Genomic DNA, 24,186 nt, shown 5'->3' on the forward strand with positions numbered 1-24,186 from the left:
AAGGCACTACGTGAATGCTAATGCCAACACCAACGCCAGTTTGTCATGACAGTTGCTGTTACAGATACATGTCCAATGTGTACGTACTGGATTGGCTAAGACGATGTCTCCTACAAAGTCCCTTGGGAGGCATTAGTGTTTCTTTGGTCTCCGTACCCGCTCATGTTGATCGTTGCTTGTCATGGTAGGCAATTTGACACCGTCGTTTTGTCGAGCAGAAAAATTACAGTTGGACGTTTCTTCGTGTTCCATTGGGGGTTCTTCCCGGGTTCCACGACCCGCGGCTTCGGGCGATTCTTGTTCACCCTGATGGTCACCTCACGGTTGTGTTCCTGGCAGGGGATCCGCGGTCTCTGGATTCAGTCACTTGTCTCCTCGGCCAGGTCCGGACCACGAGGTGGTGAAGCCTTGGCCTTGGGCGAGGCGGCAGAGGAGGCACTGGAAGCAAGCAGGGTGCGAAGTCGCAGGGTGATGCTCCAGTCTTGTGCAGCAGCCGATGATAGGCACAGAATGCCGTCCCGTCTGATGTGCTTTGGTGCGCGGGTTGAGGTGCAGCGCAAGCCAGGCGCACAGGATCCAGATGGCAGGGTAGGGCAGGGCTCATCGGTGTTGGCCCTTGGGTGACAAGGGCCGATGAGGTACCGTAGGTGAACCGTAAGCTTAGGTTTGAGGAGCGTGGGAGAGACTGATGAGGTGAACCGGGACTGAGAGTGAGAGTAACAGTGAGAGTGAGAGCTGTGAGAGTGAGCGAGGTGGGTGAGAATCTGTGAGATGAGGGTGTCTTGTCAGTTGGGTGGGTCACCCAGATAGGTGCATGGAAGCCCCAAGTGCCCCCAGAGAAACGGTCTCCACTCGAGGGCGCTCTCCGGTCCCATCCATCCATCCATGTTGTGTATCTGTAGACAAAACAAAAAGGTAATGTAAACTAGGCAGGAGTACGCAGTAGGTATCCGTACTTTACATCTGTAGGTAAAGGTGGTAAGGTAGACTTGGTGGTTTGTTTTCTACTCCTCGCGTTCATGACCAGTGTGTTCCCGAATACTCGCTCAAATGCTGAGTTCCCCCTTGGCGGTCACCCACGATCCTACTGAGTGACAACTTACTGCGCAGTAGCAGTACGGGTAACGCTTCGTGCTCATCTGTGTCTATGGTCGTTTCTTGGCTGCGCACCGTCTTGGCCGCAACCCTCGCGAATACGGCTTGCTGAATGGACGTGGGATATTGGACGCCGGTGTAGTTTGGGCTTGGCTAGAATTGGTGGACTGCTGCATAGATTGTATTATTGTTGCTTCCGTTGTCGCTTGCTGAGCAGTGAGATGATGGAGGATGCCAAGCGTCGCTCTTCATCTTGCTGCATCGCCCAGAATGCTTTCGATGAGATCAAAAGCAGTGGCATGTGTGTCCATGTATCCCAGAGAAAGCAGTGTAAGGTGAAGGTCAAGTCAAGGCACAAAGTACCTAGGTATCCGTACTTACCTATGTATCTTGCATCTTACCTTCCAAGACAAATTGCCTTGGCTTCCATCTTTCCATGTATCCGTAGAAGGTACCGACGTACGTTGGTTGCTCTTGCGGCTTGCCTGCCTCCCTCCTGTCTGCCTGCACTTGCCGTTTTTGTGTCTATTTTCTCCGTGGATTCAGATTATGTCCCCAGAAGGCCTCAGAAGGAAGGAAAGCATGCCGCCACCAGAACCCCCTCCTACTCGACCATTTCCAGTTCCCATACCTTACTCCGTATCATTTTTCTATTGCCATCCAATGACTGCTGTGTCGGAGTGTCCCTTCTCAGGTCAGTCCTCACCACCAAATTTGGGCCAATACCTGCCTTGGCCAATACATGTAAGCTGCCCACCAAAATTGCCTGGGCTGGCTGTATCCTTCTCCCCAACTCACCACTGTCTTCGTTCATTCGTTGCACCGACTGCCCCACTCTGTCTATTGTGATTCGTCTTGTTGATGTCGGGAATCGGGCGTACTCACTACGCAATATTCGTACATACAACATTATCCGTTCGAGGTTCCAAACCGGGGGGGGGGGGGGGGGGGGAGGTAGAGTGGTGAGTGAGTGGCAGACAACGGTAAAAGTAAAAGATACATGGTGTTTCTTCCACCCGCGCTTCGTACCCCGTACCTGACTGACCTGTCTGCACCTGCGGTCCTGCACACCTGCAACTGTAACTGCAGACCCTCTACGTAGTACTCTCGCCTTCCCTCCCCCGGTCCACGGTCCACAGTCCCCAGTCCTCCCTCCAACTCGGTGCACCCAATTTTTTCCCACCCAGTTTCATACAGTACCTTCTTCTCTCCCACACCCGGCCGAGGCGGAAAATAGCTCTCTCTCTCTTGAGCGTCTTTTGGTTTTGCTTCCTTTCCAACTCCCACGCCCCTCTAAGCGCAGCGGCGGGGTCCTTCTTCGAGCTTGTCTTCATCCAAATCGAGAACCCGTTCCCTCCCCCCCTACTCCAGTCTCCGCGAGCCATCTTCCCCTGCGAGACGATTCAAAACTCGCAGCCTTCCCACCTCCCAAGACCGAGACGGAATAAGGATGGACGCCTGAATTATTTTCATGCCCTCTTCTCCTCTCTGTCTACCCTTCCTCTGACCTAATCCTCGACTAATATCCATCGCAAACACCTCAAACTTTTACCTCATCACTGTCGTCGACCTTGCTCAATACCAAGACAACATTCACCAAGGCAAAAGACGTCGATCGGCAAATTCACTTTGCTTTTCTACATATAACTCCTCTGGCACCTGCAGTCTTCCACAAACCCTACGCAAGTCACTCCGATACCAAGACGAATTCCTTCGACAAGGACCCGGACCCCCCTCCAGCTTGCTTGCTTCTCCCGACACCTTACACCAAAAACCGCATACGCTCGCGTGCGCAGACACGTACAGCTTTCCGCTCAACAACGTCGTCTACGCGGGCAAAAGGGCCAGTCTATTCTGATTCTGCAGTTCGCTTCTATACTCCCAAAAAAAAAAACCCCCCCTTCGTCGCGGTTTTGATTCGACACTGAAATCCACCAACGCCGGACAACACCCCGACGCAGAAGAAACGCATGCAGCCTCAAGCAATGGGATAAAGACCAAGGAAACCCAACTCTCTTGTTTTCCCCTTTCCTTTGCGCCTTTGGACTTTTGGCCTCCAAGGCTCACGATTCCCCTACAACAATCCACCTCACCAACTTTGGACTCGACTTATCGCTTAGGTCGACTTTCACGTTGGTGCTTCAGGACCGATAATTGAGGGACACACTACTCGCGCGTCGCCCAACCAGTTCCCCCCTCCATTCGTCGAGGCCCAGGCCAAAGAATTGGAGACCCCTCGGAAACGCCGCCGACTACACTACTTGGCCCTCCCAGAAACCAACCGGTACCGATACCAGCACCAGCACCAGCACCAAGCGTTCTCTCTTGGTGGTGTGTGGCCCAATTACGTATTGGCCCATACTTGATCAGAGCACCCTCCTCCGCTGCCGTCCTTGTGCCCACCGGCCACACTCCGAACAGCGATGGCGACCGTCCTCACCAGCATGGCGGTGCCCCAGCCCGCTTCCATCCCCATCCCCCAAGGTACGTTCATACACGTCTGATGGTCATTGCACCCTGGCTGCACCTCCGTCATTCAGCAGCTGTTCCCAACCCGCCCTGTTTCCGTCCGCAGCACCCTTGAAGGCGTCCGTCGCTAATAAACGCTTGCGATTCTAGACGAGCAACAAAACTCGAGCAGCCTGTCCTCGTCTCCCCGCCAATTTCCCACCGATCTTACTTCTCCCATCCTCGAAGAAGCCGATGAGTCCGAAAGCGAGTCTCCGAATGAACCTGTGACCCCCATTAGCAGCGGGAGACAATCCCAAGAGTTTACCACCCGCCCCAGTCAGGACCATCACGACATCAATCTCACCGCTACCCATCAGGTGCAGACCACTCCGAAACCTCTCCTGGTCGACACCGCACCCACCCCCTCGGTTTCGCCTGCAAAGTCGGACCTCACACCCAAAGCTACCGCTACTAACCCTTCAACTGCGGCCGAATCTTCTGCTGACCAAGAACCGCCACCAACTCCGCTGTCAAGACGGCCCACCCGCGGCTCTACTTCAAGCTTTAAGCGGACCATGTCCAGCATCTTTCGACGATCCAACTCGTCCCAAAACAGGCCTGATCTCGGATTCACCTTGGACCAGTCCAACGACGTCTCTTCCGAGAGTGCATTGATTGACACGGCACCCTCAAACCGTAGACGATTCTCGATGAACAAGTCACACACCACCACGAGGTCTAACTCGCCTCCGTCGCCAGGTTCTCCTGTCGACACCATTTCTTCCTATAAGCAGTCTTCGCACATGCCTACTCAAGATGACTTCAAGAAGAAGAACAGGGCTTCTACCGGCCTTAACCTTCGAGGACGCGCTGTCAACTTCGTCGGCGCCAATGTTCCCGGACGTGAAAAGCACGCCGAGAAGGTGAAGCCTGTCTTGGGCAGAAGGCGAGCTAGCAGCTTCGAGGGCCGCGTGAAGAGCCGTCATCTAGCGGCCGCGCCCAATCCTCATTCCGACAACCCTGTTCTTCCCTTGGAGGGTTCGTCTCCCTGGGCTCAGATGCCTGACGCTGGTGTTGGTGTCAAGGCTCGTCGCATGAGCTTGAGTCTCCCGGACGACTTCCAAGTCGATGTCGCCGACCTCCTTGCGGAATTTGAGTATCTATCCAAATTTGGTCGCCACGGCAAACATCTCGGAAAGGGTGCTACTTCCAAGGTCACTATGATGAGCCGAAAGGGGTGCCCCAACGAGCTTTATGCGGTCAAGGAGTTCAGAGCCAAGAGAAAGCAAGAGACCCAGGAAGAGTACGAGAAGAAGATCAAGTCCGAGTACAGCATCGCCAAGAGCTTGCACCACCCCAACGTTGTCGAGACGATCCGGCTGTGCACCGACCATGGTCGTTGGAACCACATTATGGAGTATTGCTCGGAGGGCGATCTCTTTGGATTGATTGCGAAGAAGTACCTTCAAGATTCGGCGAGACTGCCTGATCGCCTCTGCCTGTTCAAGCAACTTGTCCAGGGAATCAACTACCTGCACAGCAACGGTATCGCCCACCGCGACATCAAACTTGAGAACCTTCTCATCACCAAAGACAGCAAGCTCAAGATCACCGACTTTGGTGTCTCAGAAGTCTTCACTGGCCACCACCCAGGCTTCAGAGAAGCCGGCGGCCAGTGTGGCAAGGGCATGTGCTCCGAAATCCGCCTGTGCAAGCCTGGCATGTGTGGCAGCGAGCCATACACCGCACCTGAGGTGCTCCTGAAGGAGACTGAGTATGACCCGCGAGGTCTCGATGTGTGGAGCGCGGCGATTGTCATGATTTACGTGACTTTCGGAGGAAATATCTGGAGTAGAGCTGAGGTCCATGGAAACCCTCAGTACGCTGAGCTGCTCAAGGGATGGCAGAAGTGGGAAGCAAAGCACCCTGAGCCCGGATCGCGCATTACCGAGTCGGACTACCCATTCTTCAATGCGTTTGATGGCTTCGTCTCCCCGCCAGCACTCCGCCGTGTGCTACTCTCAATGCTCAACCCCAACCCCGCAAAGCGCGCCACTATCTCGGAAATCGCCAACCACCGCTGGGTCAAGAACATTGAGTGCTGCCAGCTTGAGAACTACGACGACCCAGCTCTTCTCATTGACGCTACCAAGAAGGGCAGTGCACAGCTCAACACCAAGAGAGTGTTCTGCCACAACCATCTGCCATTGGAGAGCCACGGCCACTCACTTGGAAAGATGCCGGGCCAGTCGGGCTATTGACTACACCCGGACACGACTGTACGACTCATTACATGTTTGTTTTTCTGCATAGCTGCGGTTCTATCCTTTGGAATCGGTTCCAGCTTATGAGCATGCAGAAAGACATGCTTTTATTTACAAACGGCGTTCACAAAGGCTCGAGGAAAAGGGCCCAACAAGGGGGGAAAGGAATTGGCCTTGTTTCGTGTTTGAATACAACCCATAATTACCTGGGGAAAGCAACGTCGGCTACGATAAGCCATGTTGCGGGTTTGCAAAGAAGATGTGTTTGCACGCACACGCACACGCACACGCACACGCAGACACAAGAACGACCACCTCGGGCCCTAGAAGAGGCCCTGGGGTGGTGCATCGCCGTACATAGTCAAATTACCTTCTTTGATACTATGCGCGCGCTAGAGGCAAGCGAGTTCTCAATGGTGACGTGCGCCCGTAGTGCAGGGGATGAGAAGGGATTGTGCCTGAAGGGGAAGCACAACGAATCAGAGAGATGGAGGGGATACTTTCTTTGACAATAGGTCATGGGAATAGATCAAAAGCACTCCTAGAAAGACAGCCCTTGCAGTTTACAATACAAAAAGTTAACTTGAGCGTGTGGTCTACCTACCCCCGTGTGTGTGAGAAACTCCCAGATTGCTGAGAAAGTCTGCGCTGTGCAGACCTCCGTCTATGACACCCTGCTTCCATGGAAGGATTCGCCAAGTGCTGTCTCAATACGACACTATGGGGAGCCCAGTTCACGCCTAGATTGAGGGGGGAGAGAGTTCCCAGAGGATGGGAACAAAACTCGGACGAACTTCTTCCCCCCCGCAAATGATCACTGTGTCTAGGATCCCTTGAAGCATAATCATCTTACTTCTTCCTGACGTACTTGACCTCCCCCTCACCCCTTCATCCCCAGCGGCGCAGACAACATGTTGGCAGCAGTTTTCATTGTACGGATTTCGGAAGCCAAGCTAGGCAAGGGAGAAAGGCCAGCAGTAGGTAGCAGCAGGTTCAGCTGAGGAAGAGGGGGTGAAGGAAACGGCAAACAGCACCAGGAAACCAATAAATCAAGCACGACGTTTGCTTCTCTTGCGACGACCGTCACCACCGTCACTGATCCGTCGCCAAGCTGCTGGAATCAGCCGGGCTGGGAAAACATGTTGTATGCGCATGTGTATGCGACCCAATCAGCCGGCTGACGGACCCAATGAATCTTGATTTTCCCCGCCTTTTCCAAAATCCACGTCCCTTTTAGAGGCTAGGTGGTTAGGTACAATGCCGTGTACGATGAGCTGCCCGGATGGTTGTAGGTACCGTACCGTCATCTCCTGGCCTAGGTCGCCGCGGAAAGCCTGTTTGGGAATCCTGGGACGGGCGACGACGACCCGACCCCTCGGCAAGTGATTGTTGCTAACCACCTAACCTACGGCGGGCTGCTAAGGGGGAGGGAATGAAAAATGGGCGACTGGCTGAGGACTGAGGTAGAGCTACGTTACGACCAGCCAGCCAGCCAGCCCGTCAGCCCAGCCCTGTGTGCATCCCACGTCTCAGATTTCCAATCTCACAGCTAGCAAGAGTGATTCGTCGGCGTCTCTTTCCGCGGTATTCTCTTGTTGGGTGGACGGTTTTCCGTGTGTCTGGTTTGCCTGTAGTCGGGGTGGGTACACGCCCCCTCCCTTCCCTTTCTCCCGGTGCCCCTCCTCGGACTCCTAGTCTTGGATAGTTAGTTTATTTCGCTGTTGATATTGTAGCAGCAGTAGCAGCATGTGGTGCTGTTGGCTTCCGTCAATACCACGCTGGGACGGCCGCGACCGCAACCGACTGGCGAAGAGAGACCATGCGCGATTATGCACGCGCTTCAAGGGGTCGGTCTGATGCGGGAAATATGAAATTCAGCAACGATCGATGGGAGCCCCTTCCCGAGTGTTGCGCGCCATTTGGGCGATGGAACAGCGAGAGATGAAGCGGCGCTTCTTAGCTGCTGCACCGAGTGACCCCGTCATCCTCCTTCTTCATTCCACCTCAGCGGTCAGATTAATATAGCGTCGCATAAGAGAGGGAAACAAGAATGCATGTGTTAAGGTGTTGTGGGCAACTAACAGGGCCAGCTACCCCGGGACATCGGTCTTAGTCCATGACCGTCACACACTGCGAGATCGAGAGACGCGGGACCGAAGACTGATGACAGTCTTGGCAACGGGTATTTCCCCTTGCCCATCATGGCCGGGACTTTGCGCGGGCGGCGGCGGTGTGTGGATCGTTTCCGCCTGCTTGTGTGCTGCTTTGCAGGTGCAGGACCATGTCCGCGACGGCGCGGAGACGTCATTCCTCCGGTGTTCTTGTGGCGAGCGTGAGCCGCGCCAAGTCGGCCTCGTTGTGCCTCGGGGCTTGCTGAGCCTGCTGCCAGCTGGTTCCCCCCCTTCTCCATTTTCTTCTTTCTGACGGCAAACACGGATATACCGGGGTTTGACCCCCATCTGTGAATCCCGTTTGAGGATGGTGATGGTGACTGGATTCGGAGCCCACCTTCAAAAGGTGGAGAGTTGGCCGTCCGGTAGGTGGCTACAGCATTTCACACCGTCTCTCTGTCGGTCCGAAAACGGACACCCTTAATCGGGTCCGATGAGCCGGAGGGAAAAACGACCTGGAGGCTGGATGGAGGGCTTGAGCGATCCCAGGAGAAGAACCTGACATTGAGTCAAGCATTTGCCAAGACGGCGGTGGAAGCGGGTCAGTCGGCAGCAGGCAAGAGGAGGGAGGCCTGTCATGCGGGTTCCTCCTTCGCGCTGGGATACTCGAGATGCGCCGTCGTTTCTCGCTGGTTGGGTCAGACAATGCGTTGTCTTTTTTTCTCGCGCTCGCTCTTGGGAGTGGGGGGTTGTATAAGATGTGACCCAGCTGGACCTGATGGGCGGTGCTTAAGTCTCGGTCGGCATTAGCTCTTCTCTAATCTGGCGCGCGTGATGGTGGCGGTTGGTTTGGTAACTTTGGTCTTGTTAGTGGGATCCAAAGGACGTGTGGCATGGACGAATCGCAGAAGAGAGTGAGCGGTGGGGAGAAGAAGACAAGATAAAGCATTTGCGAGAGCGGTTGCTAAGTGTAACTGGTACTTTGGCTTTCTGAATGGGGGTTTCTTGCATAAAACTGAGGTAACGTACCTTGAATTGGTGCGTGAGACAAGCTGGATGCAGGCCATGCTGTGTGATGAAGACGGCATATCGTAGGGCAGCGGATGGGAGGGGGTCTGATGGGAATACAACGGACTTGCAGGAGTTGGCACATGACGGGAGGCAGGAAATTCGCCGCAGCAGGAGCAATCTGCCGCCTGCCTCCTGCCTGCCGTCCTGGCCGTGGCCTCGGTGTCCGGGAAGGCAAGTCGTGCCGTCAAACAAGGCAGACGGTGAGCTGGGAAGGGGCGTCCGGCTACCCACACACCAACGGCGCACCCGCGCCGTCCTTGAACGGAGCTTGACCGGTGCTCTTTCCCCGCAAGTGCCATAGGTATGTTGTGTTCCGCAATGGCTGCGATGCCGCATGCCGGTACCCGTGGTCGACTTTTTCTCTGGGCAGGGGTTGTGGATGCCATCTTGGATGTTGCTAGTGCTCTTGTTGTTGGTGCCACAAATGCGGTGTCCCGGGAGGGCCTACATCCGGCTCGACATTCGACTCGTGGAAGTCGTTGGTTTTCTTGTTCCCTCGATGCTACTTTCTCTACACCGTTCATTGCCTAGCGACGAATCTCCAGATCCAAGTGTTGCTTCTCGGCATACCGAAGTCGACAGTCCTCGAGTGATGCCCTGTTGTCGGAGAGGTACTTTGTGTGCCTTGCATCTGAAGACCAGGTGGGAGCAAGTAGCATTGGAAGCCAGGTGAGTAATGGAATTATGTTTGATGTGTGATGAGCAAATCGTCAGTGACGCAAGAGGCGATGAAGTTCAAACCAACCAGTCGAGAGAATGTTGCGCCCTCCTGCCTCCTGCAAGCACCACTCGAAACATAGCAAGTGCCCCGCTTCGTGTTCTTTCCCATCGATCAGTATGAGGTGGAATTACAAGAATTGCAAGGTCAGCTCAGGCCAGTCCGCGGTGTTCAGTCGGAGCAGGCAGACAGCTCATCTAGCAAGAGCGGCCGTTCTACCACATAGAAGGTCCTAGATTGTCCGATGGAGAATCAGGTCACGCTTTCTTCGTATTGGTGTTTCTTTGACACCTCATGAGCCAGCCAGCACTGGTTCAGGTCTACAGAGGACAGGAGCAAGAGTGAAAGGCTTACCGCCAACTAGAGAGTGACTTATCCATCAAAGGCTTACGGGGAAAGCTGGACGACTAAGTCAAGTAGCGCCCATTATAATCTGCTTATGTGTCTCCGCATTCACGCAACATCTACTGATCTGCTACAGGAATGCGACTGTCATGACATAGGTACTTCAATTTCGTCGCCCAGTATCTGTGTATCAATCAGATCATATGTATGTAACATTATGGCTGATACCATGGCACTGTCTGCAGGTGTCTAGGTCGGTTATTAAGCCTGTCCTCGGAATGCAAGTTGTGACGAACTTCTTGACACAAACCTCCCTTATAATGAAAACCTAATGAGAGAATTTCACTCTTTGGAGCATTTCTGGCCCTTTTTATGATTGCTGAGAGTTTCTGCGATTCAACGTCTCTGAAAATTGCTTACAAGTACTCACCAACCTAAACAGAACGCCCTTGACGAGAAGTTGGAATATCTTGAGCTGAAATGCTGGAGAGCCGCATGCCATGCAGTGAGGGTACCAGAGCTAGGTCATTACCTAGATAGTGACGTAGACCATCAAAGCGAACCCATGTTCTTCAAGAAAAGCACTCCATACTGCTCACTTAATTTAACTCGCGGAGTTCTAGAATCACGGACACTGAGCCAATCCACTCTAAGGCATGCTCCAGTCTCGCTGTATATGTGTCATATCCTATCTCAATCTAAGAAACATCAAACTCACGTGGTGTGGTTAACTGAGAGAGACCGCATCCATCAGCACCTCGTCAACTTCAAGCATGTACGGAAGACACGGGGCGGACTTTTTGGGGGCCCGCAAGAGAGAATTTTGTCTAGTTCTCGAACCTTTGAGTAAGTTTCGAGACCATGGTATCGGTGCCCATTTGAAGTCCTCCATACACATAATTATCATTTGACCGACTTATCAAGAAACTTCAACTCCATCGACTTTCTCAAACACATCTAGTTTTCAGACCGGCTCACACTTGACGTATATGACTCTCTCAAACCGAGAGCCCTCGGATACGTAGCATACTCCATCACAGCTTGATGAAAACGAAGATATTGTGTTCCTTTCATAGATGTCGGGCTACAAGGACAATGCTTTATATAAGGGGAGGGTGCCATACGTGTCTCGTATAAGCGGACGGCCTCAAATAGACAGACCCCGGAGACTGAAGTGGCGGAGTCTCGACTTTCTCTCTCCAGCATTCGCCACGTCTCAGGGTAAAACGAGAAGGAAACCCACTCTGGCACCTGTCGAAGGGTTTCGGGCCTTGCTCATGAAGTTTCTTGGTCAACTCCAAGAACACACGTTTCCATATCTCTATCTTCGCAATAAAATCACTGCTGATATTCCCAAAGGTATGTCTGTATTAGTCGATCAGTGCGGGCGTGAGGTATATGCATTTGACTTTTCATCCTGAGCTTCGATCTGGCAACAATAAAAGCCTATCAATATGCCAGTACCTCTCAAGCTGCCACTGGTCGAGACTTACTATTCTCAATGCAGTTCGGATAGGGCGGTAACAAGCCGCATCACCATCGTCAAGTACTCAACCCGGTACAGTGGCCATGTCTGCGTAAAGCGGCTGTCATTTGCTTCTCACAGAAATGAGGACTGGGCTGCCATGTCCAGGCGCGGGTCTACATTCTGAAGGGACCGAGTGCGTTCTGGGGATGGTGTAGGGTCTCCATGGCCAGGGCTAAGGTCCAGGAGCAGATTTGTAATAGTAACTAATAGCTCACAATCCCCCGTCTTCAGTGTTTGATACATGATGAATACTCCCTTAGCAGTGAGAATGGAAGCTAAGTGGTGTTGAATCCTAGATTAAACTTGACATGTAGGGCTGACGATGAATTGTGGGGCGGTATAGCCAAAATCCAAATTCATGCCGAGATCTCAGCCTAGAAATACCTGAGAGGGCAGATATTTTGCCGTGAAGACCAAGACAAAACCGATCTAAGGTTCTGCCTCTTATACCTACTAGACTACTCCCCACTCAGGATAAATAAACCGAATCGTTTATTCCGGGGGTGTTGGACCTGGTGACAACACCATCCAGAGACGAGCCAGAGACGGACGAAACCCACGATATGACATCAATTAATGGGACGGTCAAACCACCCACTTGTCAGGGTTCATTGTCATCTATTAGGAAGCTGGAGACCAAGGTCGATCAGATCATACCAAGCCGCCGGTGGAACAATATCAATCATCTAAACAGGTCGACACCTACCCTCCATGTTAATGATGTACATAATCAACTCAATGCAGAGAACTTGAAGAACCCAGAGCAGGTCCCAGATCTCAACTTCAACCAACACTTCCCGTACGGCTCGCTACTTCGTAACGACGACGAAGTGAGACATCGCACTGATGATAGACGGGAGGCTACACCGGCCCAGGAGAGGCCACAGGGAGCTCAGGACACGTACAGAAGGAGCGAAGTGGACAGGATATAGGAAAAGCAGCTGGTCCATAGAAACAGCGAGATCGGCGGACGTACCTCATGCCGAAGCTCTCCGTAGTGAGGTACTGGCCTTGACGGCCAAGAGGATTCTATCGTGGTACGCCGCTATGCTACTAAGATAGTCTACCCAGCCAAACCGAATAGATCTATCTCGGTACCGCAGGCTGCTAGCTTTCACTCGTCTTACTACCCAGGTTAATACCGATCGAATACTCCAGGCGAGAGGAAGACCACCGGGGGGTCAGGTTTAAGGTACAGAATGCACACCGTAAGTGTGCGAGGCACACAATAACGCTTGACACATAACCAGTAAGTATTGCAAGCACTGGAACATCTTGGGTATTGGAGCTTCTGGACTCACGGCTTGCCCTGCGTAAGCCTCTTGGCCGATTAAAGTGCCTTAAATAGGAGTACGTTAGCAATAGGCAGTGCGATGCCAGAGACGAGGGAAGAAATAGAGTCCTTCCCGTTATGAACAGAATAAATAGCCAGGACCGATTCGCCGTCATGAGACTCTTCGTGATGTGAATGAAGCCAAGAGGTTGTAAGACCTAGTACTCAGCCAACGGATGAGGAACTGCCATGGGAGCGTCGTCAATCCGACGATATCAAAGAGATCTCCTGGCAGACTACACCACACAGCAGTTTGATATCTTTCCAGTCCTCTGAGACCGCGCCGTACTACCTCGCCCACGCGTGTTCCTACTTCTTTGGCAATCACATACTCTGCTTCTGACTCTTTGGTCGCTAACTCGGGAGCAGAACTCCCCGTGATCCCTGGCCAAGACGTGGGAAGACTTCGTGTACAGAATGGCGGGTTCAGGTACGTTTATAAGGGGTAGGACTAACTCATACTTCATCGGCAGCATCGGCTTACACTCGTACGGTGACAACTCTCCTTCTCATTGAATCGTGCGTCTCCATCCTACTGGGACTCGGCTGCAGGAAAGAGCCAGGAGTATCCTAATGGACAACCATTCAATAGCAACCTGATAATGGCCATCTTTGGCACATTAGAGACCCTAGTCACCAGGAAACAGGACATAACACGATCCGAAGAAAGCTACGTAGAGGCAGCTCGGCATACCCAACCTACAAAGAAAGCACCAACTCCCATACCTCTCTCCCTCGTCCAGAGTGAAATCAGGTCTAACTGTAACTCCCATTCGAGGAGCTCACCATGAGCTGACAAACGGCCTAGTCAAGTCTATCAATTCTCAAAACACGTCCGTGATCCTCTCCGAAGTGATACTCCATACCGCGGACCACGAACACCAGGGTCAGTGGCCCCCGACGAGCCACGGACTGCTTTTTAAAAACCCCCAAGTTCCGCACCGAGACTTAGTGACAAGGTTCGCATCATGTGTGGCTCAGTCTTCTTATGCAACCATCACCACTGAAATCCGTGCTCAGAGTTGACGCCCCGGACGGTAACGATGAAGATGGCCTTCAGAAACACGCCTGCATAGTCGAGCTCGTTTTATCATACATTCATTCTATTGAAATTGTCGCCCGGCGTCGGCAGATCAGCGAAAAGTGTGCAAGTCTCTTGTTCACAATGATCCCCTTCCTCCGGACCATACTTTTATCCTAGCTTCTTTCACACATCAATCTCCACGTGGCCACACCCACATTGCAAAAACGGTGGACTAAGACAGGCAGAGTTGACGGCAGTACGGGCCTCATCTACAAGGGTTGAACAAGTCGGCGCAACTTTACCATGAACCAACAACAATGTGGAAATCGAATCTTACATGCCTGAGTCGAGCTGCTCATTTCCATGACTGACTAGAACTACGCAAAAAAGTCTTACTTCCAGAAACAAACTCAAAACCTATCCCATAACAGAACCCGACCACACTTCACACTTGATACAGAACTCCACATGTCTGATACCGCTCAAGTACCCCCAAAGCTTCTCGGAAATACTGACCTTTAAACGTCGACCCAGCAGAATGGAGCGATCAGGTCGCAATCCACAGCTACAAGCCAACTCGCGGAGACATTTCTCACTGACAACGTCACGAACCGCATCTCTACAAAGCACAAGTTCGATGGAGAGTGTGCGGCTCTTAACGATACGCAGATATCCATCGTTGAGCCAAAGCAGACTCGCAACCAAGCATCTGGATACCTCTGCTCTCTCACCTCTGACATGAAAAGGACTTCTCAAAAGACCACAATACGAACCAAGACAACCCCATTGAACTCCAGACACATCAATTCAAGTGTACCAAGACGTATAATACAAACAATTCCCATTGATAGTTCACGTCTTCGCATCGTCGATTAGAGGCCACGAGGAGAGTAGACGTACCCCTACGAAAATATTGACTTCCCAAGAGGCAGGTAGACATCCCACAAAGGGGGAGTAAATACAACCTCACCAACCCAACTCATCCTCTCTCAGCATGCAACCAATACCTCACCGCCTTCCTCTCAGAATGGGCCAACACCAGAACCTCAAGCACAAACCGCGCCATCACCATCTCACTCTCCCCTCCCCGTCGCTTACCTAACATTGCTGCCCGAAGGAACCCTCACCTCCAGAAACCGTTAAGAGTCACTGAATTCAGGCTCACTAACTAGAACCTCTACGGCATAGAAAGGGCTGGTCGGCAGCAAGGTCAGAAACATGAGCTGGCGGGAAGCTGGGTTCCCACGATGCAGGTCTGGAACCGCAGGCCGGTTTCTAGAGAGGAGGTTGGTTGAGGGGCTAGGATTTCAGATAAGTCGGTGAAGCAGAAGCAGAGAAACCCGTCTGTCGACTTTTTCTCCCCTCGCCTACCCTTCTACCCCACTACGTTCGCTTTTTGGTCCGTAAAGGCCGTTGCGATTTGGGCAGCAGCAGAAGAACCTAAAAGCCCAGCGCCAAAATCAGTGCATAGGCGAAGTTGCCCGGCCAGTCGTTTAGCCCTGCGTTAGTGCCGTATGAATATGCAATGCCATGGGCCACGATATCCGACATGTCTCTGACAAACCTAAAAACCTTCGAGGTTGGGATGGCAAAGTAGCGCTGGACAAAAATCTCATCAAGGCAATCCGCGGACAGGAAGGAGCATTGCTCGCGGTATTCTCTCTGTCGACAGGCATTGGTGACGTCAACCGGGCAGTTAACGGCGGTATTCTGAAAAGGAAGTGATACCAGCACCACACATGTGGCTCGGCCGACGAATAACATTTACGCCGAGCGAGTAAATAGAGGAGGCTCCCAGAATGGAACGAGCAGGGCTTGATAAGCCAGGGCTAAGATGCGTCTGTAGTCAAAAAGTTTCTGTCCAAGCAGTCTCACCGAGTATGACGCGAGCAGTACAGGGGGGACTTCGATACCAATTTTCTTGTCTCCTGAGAGCCAGGCACGCCAGAGCACGACGGCGCCGCAGAAAACGTTCTGGGTGGGCTCTAGAAGGGGACCACATCTCGCAGATCCTGTTCCATCAGATCAGTCTCTGACAAGGCAATAGTGGGACGCGAAATGCCACCGGATTGAGGAAAATAGGGCCGACAGACTGCCGTAGTTGCCGAGGCGTCCTGCCGCCTGCGTTCCGGAGCAGAGACACAGAGATAAGGGCCGGCGACGGTTCGGGGCCCAGAATTCGGGGTTGAAAGCCCGGAGGCGTCCCGTGACGAAGAGCGGGAATCATCGAACTTAACGAGTCAGGACGCCGCAAGTGAGGCAACTGTGATGACATGCTGATCCACAGCCCTGGTTCTTCTCTTGCAGATGAGAATCAATTTCTCTCTGGCGAGGATTATTTCTGTCGCCTCCGCGCCACTTGGTCTTGAATCATTCGTCCATGGCGTGGCTGGAGCTTGGGGCCAAGTACTAGAGAAAGGCTTCAAAGGTTGGGCCATGTCCACTCGAGGTTAGTCAGCCAGTCGGCCAGTGACCAATTGGCAGGAACGGAGTCTGGTCAAGCAAAGTATCTTATTGCAAACTCAGCCTCAAGGCAAAAAATAGCGACGTGATGACAGGGCGTGGGACGATTGAGGCGTCAAGCAGCCGGGAGACCGCGCTAGAATTAGATTGATGCTAGAAACCGGAGCTTCCATTCTTTTCTTCAACAGAAACGGGTACCGCGGAACGACCTGACTAGAGCCTCTACAACGGAAAACTGTTAAGCTGGCGTGGCTGGTTTGCTGCCTTTTGTCTCCGTTGTACTCCGTAGAGGTGGGCATAAAAACGGTGGATCGTGTAATTCGGAAAAGGCCCGATCGATTGAGCGAGGGAAAATGTTCCGAGAGACGCATCGATTGGCCCGTCAGCGGTGTGGTCCTGGACTGGGACCTGACCGAGAATAAGCTCTCGACCGTCAAAGGGCTTACACCGCCCCCAATCGTCTCAGGTCCTCAGCAGTAAAGCCCAACTGGCCAAGAGGCGCCGGTGACAGCTCACAGCGCCAGCAAACCATGTGGTTTCTGCACTCCAATCCAGATCCGGCGGCGTTGACGGGCGGTGGGAGTGGCAGGCGCGGGCTGATAATTTAGGCACAAGAGCGAAGGCTGGCCAACGTGGCGGTTGGGTGTCACCGATGTTGGGACCTGCAGCCATTATCCGCGGTCCGCCGCAGTGTATGGGCTGTGGGTTTCTTTCAGATATTCTGGAACGAAACGTGAGGTGGTATCGGTAGACCTGTTACTGTTGGGAGGATCCGTCGACGGGCCATCACACGGTAGACATCGATGTAGGGCGTGGATTATACGGCAGAGGTGCCGTTCCCGCTCCCGTTCCCGTTCCCGCTGCTCCGTTTCGTCGCAAGTCTCGAGCAAGCGATCCGGCTTCAAGTGCAACATAAGGCCGCAAGATCTCAGAGTGCATTTGCAATGCGTGGGAGGTCGTTTGCTGGCTTTTGTGAGTCATGGTATGAAAGCTGAGCGAGAACCGCAAGCAGAACAAGCTCTCAGGTTTCCCCTTGCTGCTTGCATCTGCGTGTCACTGTGAGTGCTGTCAGTCTCCACTATGCTGTTACTGTATAAGGTAGCTTTCGCAAGCCGCGACTGCAGTGCCAACTCAGCGATACCGGGCTCCTTTGCCACGAGCTGCAGTTTCTCGTCGGTTCGCCTGTCGTTTTCTCGCATCTCAAGAATAGGGGCAAAGCATTGTCTGGGTACCGGACAGTGTCATATGGACTTTGAGCGAGCAGTCTTGACGAGCCTGGACCCCGGGACCTTTGAGTGAAACTGAGGGTGTCGCTTGGTGCTGCGTGCGTGGCTCCCGTTCCCTTTGTCGCGGCCCAGGCAAAGCCGGGTAGACGGGGAAGATGGCCCGTAGTATCGGTATGGGATTAGCGAGTTTCCTGTATCCCTAAGAATTATCTAGCCAGAACCACGTTGGGATTAGCACTGGAGGAGCTGGGGAGCTGGGCTCAGCACAGGGCGAGAGGGTCAATGTTTGTCCTTGAAGATGCTGTATCCACAGGCGGGGTGTTGCTTGTGGTCAAGGTAGTTTGTTAGGTATCTGGCAGGAGATGAAGGAGAGATACGCGTCCTGGCAGTCCTTGGCTAAGATACGATAATGAGGAATGGTCACGCTGTTGCCCAGTAAAGAGAGAATTCACCTGTGAAGATACAAGTCAGAAGTTGCTCCCCGAGTCTGTCACTCCTTCCGTTCACTCTTGGAACTTGGAATATTACATGCTTCCAATGATGGACAGGCACGACCCTCCGCCCCTCACCCCCTCAGCGGGCAAGTCGAATAAGGCCGATCCAATAGGAAGTGATCCAATAATTGCAAACCAAAAAGACGGGTCGGCATCTCATCGCCCCGGACTAACGTCTCGACGGGACAGAACAGCCAGGTACGCGTAGTACGTATCTCGATCTTCCATCAGGGCAGAGAGCGGCAGCAGGAGCGCCAGGAACGGTTCCGCGTCTCTGGCACGATGGTCCGTCAGGCAGGGCAGGCAGCTCATAGGTCAGGATCTCCGAATACGTACTTTCTTCCCCCTCCTTGCCTCACCGTAGGTATCTTTGCGGCCTCGATGGGTGTTGAGATGCTGCGGGACAATGAAGCAGGTACATACGTCCGAGCTGAACCGGACTGCGACCACCTGCTGCCAAACAGTTCAGGTAGACGCAGATCAGGGCAGATCAGGGCAGCTCCCGTTCAGGCGTTTCGAGCTAACATTGTCAGTGGGAAAGCAAAAGGTACGTACTGCGAGAAGTCGACGGTGCATTGAGTGGCACGGGTATCAAGGAAAAGACACAAAGCAGACAAACGTTGGCCGGTCCCCTTTCACGTGTCAAGAAAGGGGGAGACAAGAGAAGAGGGGTGAGAGAGAGCAAGAACAGCGTTGATGCGCCCGTTTCCATCATCTTTTGGCTTTTGGTTCTTTGTACCTCAATCTGAAGCATGGCCCCGGCGCAACGTGGACATGGACTGGGACGTTGCAAGGAGGGCAAAGAAGAGTCAGTCGAATCATCAGTCAAACCTGGCGGCCCGAAGCCGTCCCTCTCCGATTGGAAACCAAACAACAGCTCGATCCAATGCTGCGCCCTGGAAAAGCTCCCTCTGCATCCTGTGCTGAGCTGAGTTTGGGACGACAGCAGCAGCAACGTGTACTTGTGTGTATGGTGTGGTGATCCGGGACGTTGGAACCTGAGCGGTGCCCTCGACGACGGTCTTGTGCTCAGCGCGCCACGATCTGGTGGCCATTGATTATAGATGATGCGGTCTAGAGACATGGAGCACAGGATCATATGATCCAAGAGTCCTTATCTTTTGTTAAGCATGTAGTATTCGGCGAGGAATTCCAGACATCACCTTGGACAGATGTTGGTGAAATTGGTGAATTCAAGCCCGTAGTTGGACAGCCCTAGGTATTCATGGGAGAGTGACTTGTACCGTTTGAGCAACTGGACTGAGAAGTAAAAGATGAAACGAGCTTGGGATGTTTGGCAGGTAGGCAGGCGTCACCTTGCGTGTTCGGGAATCCTGAGGCACACACTTCTGTCGTCTTTCCTCATCTCCCGTCCCTTCCACAGGCAAGTGCGAGAACTTTGCTGTGTAAAGATACTTCCGGAGTTGCAAAGTAAAAGTAAGGCAGGTACGGATTGCCCTTGGACGTCTTGGAAGGGGTGCAGGGGGCTGGATGGGAAATGGGTGTGGAGGACCCTGAGATGGGCAAGGTGCTACCCGACTCGGTACACGTGTAAAGGTAAGGAACATGGCCATCAGGAGTGGACAATGCCGCAATTCCCATCGGAGCTCATGTCAAGTCTTCAAGGGATCAAATGAGGTTTCATTGCGAATAGAGTATCTACCAAAGTGTTATTGCTTGGGTTGTCCCATTTTAGCCTGTTTCCCTTTCTGCCCTTCCAAGCGCCAGTCGGCCTGAACTTTGGATCCGGAATACCTCCAGAGTCTGGGTAGAGTCTAGAGTCCCGAATCTTCCATTGTTTCTTTCCCTTTGATGGCCATGTGATTCCTCTCTTGTTCTGGACCATTCTCTTTTTTGCCTCGGACTTTCCTTCCCGCCTTTCTTTTCCCTCGTGCTTCACGACGGCTGCTTACAACCTTCCCCGGCTACTCCATGTTCCTTCCCCTCAACTCTCCAATTCCCGCTTTACCGAACCGACAACCCGACATTGTGTGTCTTCACCTTCCTTCTTCTCGTCTAAAGCCTGTCTAGAACATTTTTTGGTCCCAGGTCCATCTCTTCCCCCCACCGCCAGAGTCCTAGACCTTAGGAGAGCAAGGAGACCAAGAGGAGGTATTGCCACCAATTAACCACGACCCTTTCCTCCGCGTTGGCGCGCTTTCCCCCAACTTTGCCTGCATCCCGTCCCTTTGCTGTGCCGTCCCCCTGTCAGATGGTCATTCGCCCTTCTGCACTCTGAGCTGTCAAATCTCGTCTGCTGTGCCGACGGACAAATCCAGCACCACAGCGCGCCTCTCTATCCCGCATCGGGGCTGTTGAAGCTTCAGGGTCCAGCTGAAAAGGAACAGGCGCAGGTTGCAGGAACAGGGGCATTCGGCTTCGAGGCAATCCCTTCCGTTTGGCGACGGCTGCACATTCCGTCTCCCTCTCACGACACTCGGGCAGGCAGATCTTTTATTGGTATTCTTCAAGCTCAGGGACAATCACTCAAGAGCAACCCCATCAAAGGCTCAAGGGACTACTCCGTACCTCACACAGTCCGAACTCCTCTTCCTTCGCCCCCAAATCAACCCAGCCCTTGATCTGCTTTCTGCCCGCCCGCCCATGCTTCTTCGTACGAATACCCACCCACACACACACACACACAGACACCCGACAACCCTTTCTCCCCCGGCTGATCGCGTGTCACGAGAGCGACAGACATTGGAGACGGAGAGAATAAAAGGCGGATCGGGCATGGGAGTTACCGCTGGCGTCGCCCTACCGAAGCAATTGAATTGCTGAATTTCCCCATTATTACCCTGCTACCCCCAGTCGTCCAAGTCCACAGTTTCCACACTTGTGCACCTCACCTACGAATACGTACTCCCTACGGAGTAGTACCTACCTACCCAAGGCAGGCAGTCCAGCCCAACCTCTGCACCTACCTTCCCTACGGATACCTCACAGTAATAGTACGGAGAAAAGTACAACAAAGTCACAGACCGCAGTATTTGTGCCCGCAATACGGTGCGGTACCGATTACTCTCATCTCACCGGCACATCCACCCAAGAACCCGCTCTGGAATCGGTCACTGGTTGGTACGGATACCTCGCCCACCCGCTAGACAACCTCCGAAATTCACCTCTGTCCGGCTGACCATCAAGTACCTTGCAGTGCTTGCCCAAGGTTCCCTTATTCGTCGCCCCGGCCACCTCTTGCTCCCGTCGTCGTCCTTCAGGTCTTTCTCCGCTACGGTGCACCTGAGGTACGAAGTACACACATCCGCAACTCTCATCCCATTTTACAATAACCACCCCATCGCCGCCCTTTCCCCCGTCCTCCGTCTTCTACCTTATCCTCTCCCTCGCGACTCAAAAGCTCCCAACAAGGAAACAACTTTCATGCGTCGGGCTGGTCATGCCGTGATCTGGATCGCGAATTCGACTCACCACCAACCTTTCTCCCTCGATACACTGCTAGACGCTATTGAAGCCGGTACCTTGCATCCGAACCGTACAAGTAAACACACACACACACACACCTACGAATACAACACCCGCACCAGTGGAGCACTTGTTCCTGATTCACTCGAGGAACGGACGACTCTCCGCCACCAAACCAGATAACCAGACCACGCCCACTACGCCAATCTTTGTAACTTGACATTCTCCCCCTAGGGCGGAATCCCGACGAATTGATTGCTAGGTAAATTCCAATCCGGCCTCGCTCTTTGGCATACCTCGCTGTGGAATTCACCATCCCCCAAGAGTATCCCACGGCCGAGGTATCCCACGACCAAGGCACAAAGAGGCGCTCGCCCTGAGAGAGCAATTGCGCTAACAAGCCATCAAACAGCTTTTGCGTCATCCCTCCTGCACCCACGCTGCAACTGCGCATCGCTCACTCCCTGCGGGCAAGCCCCCCCAAGACATTCATCCCACCACCGGTGTTGATGCTCCTTACCTGGGTCTCAACCCCCGACTGCCTCCTTCTTTCTCAAGAGTCTTAATCATGTTCGCCTCCGACTCTTTCCTGCCATCGGCCTTTACCGACCACGATCCCAACATGCCGCCTTCTGCCGTCATTTCTCCATTGTCACTTAATCGAATGGCGAGCTCCTGTTACTTCGACAATAGATCGACCACGACGACGAGCGCCACGGGCAACTCCATTTACTCCCCCCAATCATCCGGCGCCGTGCGCTATCCGCCGCAAACGCAAAGCCTTCTTTCACCCCATTTACCTCCCAACGGCGTCAACGGCATAAGCGGTATCAGAGAGACGATTGCGAACGATCAAATACCAAGAGTCGTTTCGCCGGCTCAGTTCGAACATTTCAACGGCCACAACCCCTCCGCATTTGCGTCGGCGGCCAGAGTCTCCCCGAACGGAATGCCTCACCCACGATCAGTCTCTGCCGATGCAGCCTCGGCTCCTGCGTCTGCACAAATTACTAAACGGCTTGCCCAGCAAAATGCGCGAATCCGTGAGGCATGGGAAGCCGAGCGCAAGTACATGGAAGCCAACCGCGAACGTGTCGAGGAAGTATACAAGGAGGAGCGGATGATTATGGAAGACGAGCGTCTTGCATGGGATGCCGAAAGGAACGACCTGACGGAGCAGATCCGCCGCCTCAAAGAACAAGTTGCAGCGATCGACAATGACAAGATTCGGCTGCAAGGTGCGCTGCAAAGAGCCGAGCTAGAGAAGGCGGGCAAAGTCGCCGGCGTCACTGTTGCAATTCCAGGAACAGGAACGCGAGGTGGGGCCGACGGCTCCACTGAACTTTCTTTCCCAGGATTCTCCTCGCAACCCAATGACGCGCGGTTCGGCCTCTCGAACGGCACTGGACAGCGGAGGCCAACTAATGGCTCTGCCTCAGCCTCCGTCTCGCCAGCCCAGATCCGATCTCACTTTATTAGTCCTGGTAGTTCCCGGATTTCTCCCTCTAGGCAACCAGAGTCTTCGCCCTTCATCCCACTCAACCCCAATATGCAGCCCACTACCGCCGATCCCGTCGACTTCCTCGGCTCTCCCAAGGACGAGGAGCCCGTTCCCATTGTCGACATTCAAATCATTAACCCTCAGCTCGAGGGCGTCCCCCTCAAGGCACCCGCCATTCAAAAGAGCACATTCATCGACTCTGGCATGACCCCTCCGGAAAACTCAAAGAACTCTTCCAGAGCCGTTTCCCCGCCTGGAGAATCTGGCAAGTCCAGGCGCAGCCCTACCCAGGAACACACCCTCGAGGTGCTCGCCGCCCCCGAGCCTGCCAGACTCGTCATGCACGCCGGCCACACGCCCAGCCATTCTCTCTCCGTCCTGGGAACAGCTCCTGGCACAGAAGTTGCGACAGTTGCTGACGGCAGTGGAGGCTCTACACCGACTTTGGCACCGACAGACATGAGCTCGAACCCGGCAACGCTGTATGATGTCAGGGCCAGAGCAGACTCATCCGATCTTCAGGATGACGTTTACGGCGGTACCGAAGAGCCTCTCCCCACGTTGGAGGCGGCAGATGACGTTGCCCTGAAGGGCCCCCTGATGGTTCGCAATATCCCTGCTCATGACGAAATCTTCTTCAAGCGTCTGTCCGAAAAGCTCGAAGACGTGAGCAGCGGCGCCGATGCTGTCCCGACATGCATGAAAGCGCCAACCCCGGAACTCGTCGAAGAGCCTTTGGAGGCGAAAGAGAACCTTTACGTAGCAAAGGTGGACACAGATGCCGCCAGTGACAAGGGTTCAACCAGCGACAGAGCTTCTTTCTCCGATAGAGATGACATCTCCGAATCGCAGAGCAAGCTCGAGGAAATTGACATTCCGCTCAAGCTTAAGCAGAGCACCAACTTTGGAGCTCCCTTGGGCGCCATGTTCTGAACCTCGCAGAATCAACTCACGACACTCTTTTTCGCAGGAGCCAGTTCTCCTCAATACTACAGCCGAAACCCACGCATAGACTTTTCATAATCTCCGATCCCAGTCTGCACATACGATCACCCGCCTCTCTGTACAAAGTTGTGGACTTTCTACACTCACTTGGTTTTGGCTTTTCACAATAGACCAGCCCCTTTACCCCTTTC

The 24,186-nt window shown here is 53.4% G+C and overlaps 3 protein-coding genes across 3 annotated transcripts; 2 read left to right on the plus strand and 1 right to left on the minus strand.

Moving 5' to 3' along the window:
- Nucleotides 1-316: 316 nt before the first annotated feature.
- BDP81DRAFT_468814 (uncharacterized protein) lies at nt 317-1,139 on the minus strand (the record flags this gene model as incomplete). The annotated part of the gene is made up of 2 exons (XM_060594498.1): nt 317-764; nt 1,104-1,139. The coding sequence occupies 2 exons, from the start codon at nt 1,137-1,139 to the stop codon at nt 360-362; spliced, it is 441 nt and encodes a 146-aa protein (XP_060449941.1). The 3' UTR covers nt 317-359.
- Nucleotides 1,140-3,539: 2,400 nt separating this feature from the next.
- Nucleotides 3,540-5,807, plus strand: BDP81DRAFT_458156 (kinase-like domain-containing protein; the record flags this gene model as incomplete). Its single annotated transcript, XM_060593378.1, has 2 exons — nt 3,540-3,579; nt 3,715-5,807. The coding sequence occupies 2 exons, from the start codon at nt 3,540-3,542 to the stop codon at nt 5,805-5,807; spliced, it is 2,133 nt and encodes a 710-aa protein (XP_060449942.1).
- A 16,310-nt stretch (nt 5,808-22,117) lies between these two features.
- On the plus strand, nt 22,118-23,983 carry BDP81DRAFT_310408 (uncharacterized protein; the record flags this gene model as incomplete). Its single annotated transcript, XM_060583636.1, has 1 exon — nt 22,118-23,983. The coding sequence occupies one exon, from the start codon at nt 22,118-22,120 to the stop codon at nt 23,981-23,983; it is 1,866 nt and encodes a 621-aa protein (XP_060449943.1).
- Between the last annotated feature and the right edge of the window lie 203 nt (nt 23,984-24,186).

The sequence above is a fragment of the Colletotrichum phormii genome (assembly GCF_030913505.1).
Source record: "Colletotrichum phormii strain CBS 102054 chromosome Unknown BDP81scaffold_3, whole genome shotgun sequence".
NCBI classification, from domain to species: Eukaryota; Fungi; Ascomycota; class Sordariomycetes; order Glomerellales; family Glomerellaceae; genus Colletotrichum; species Colletotrichum phormii.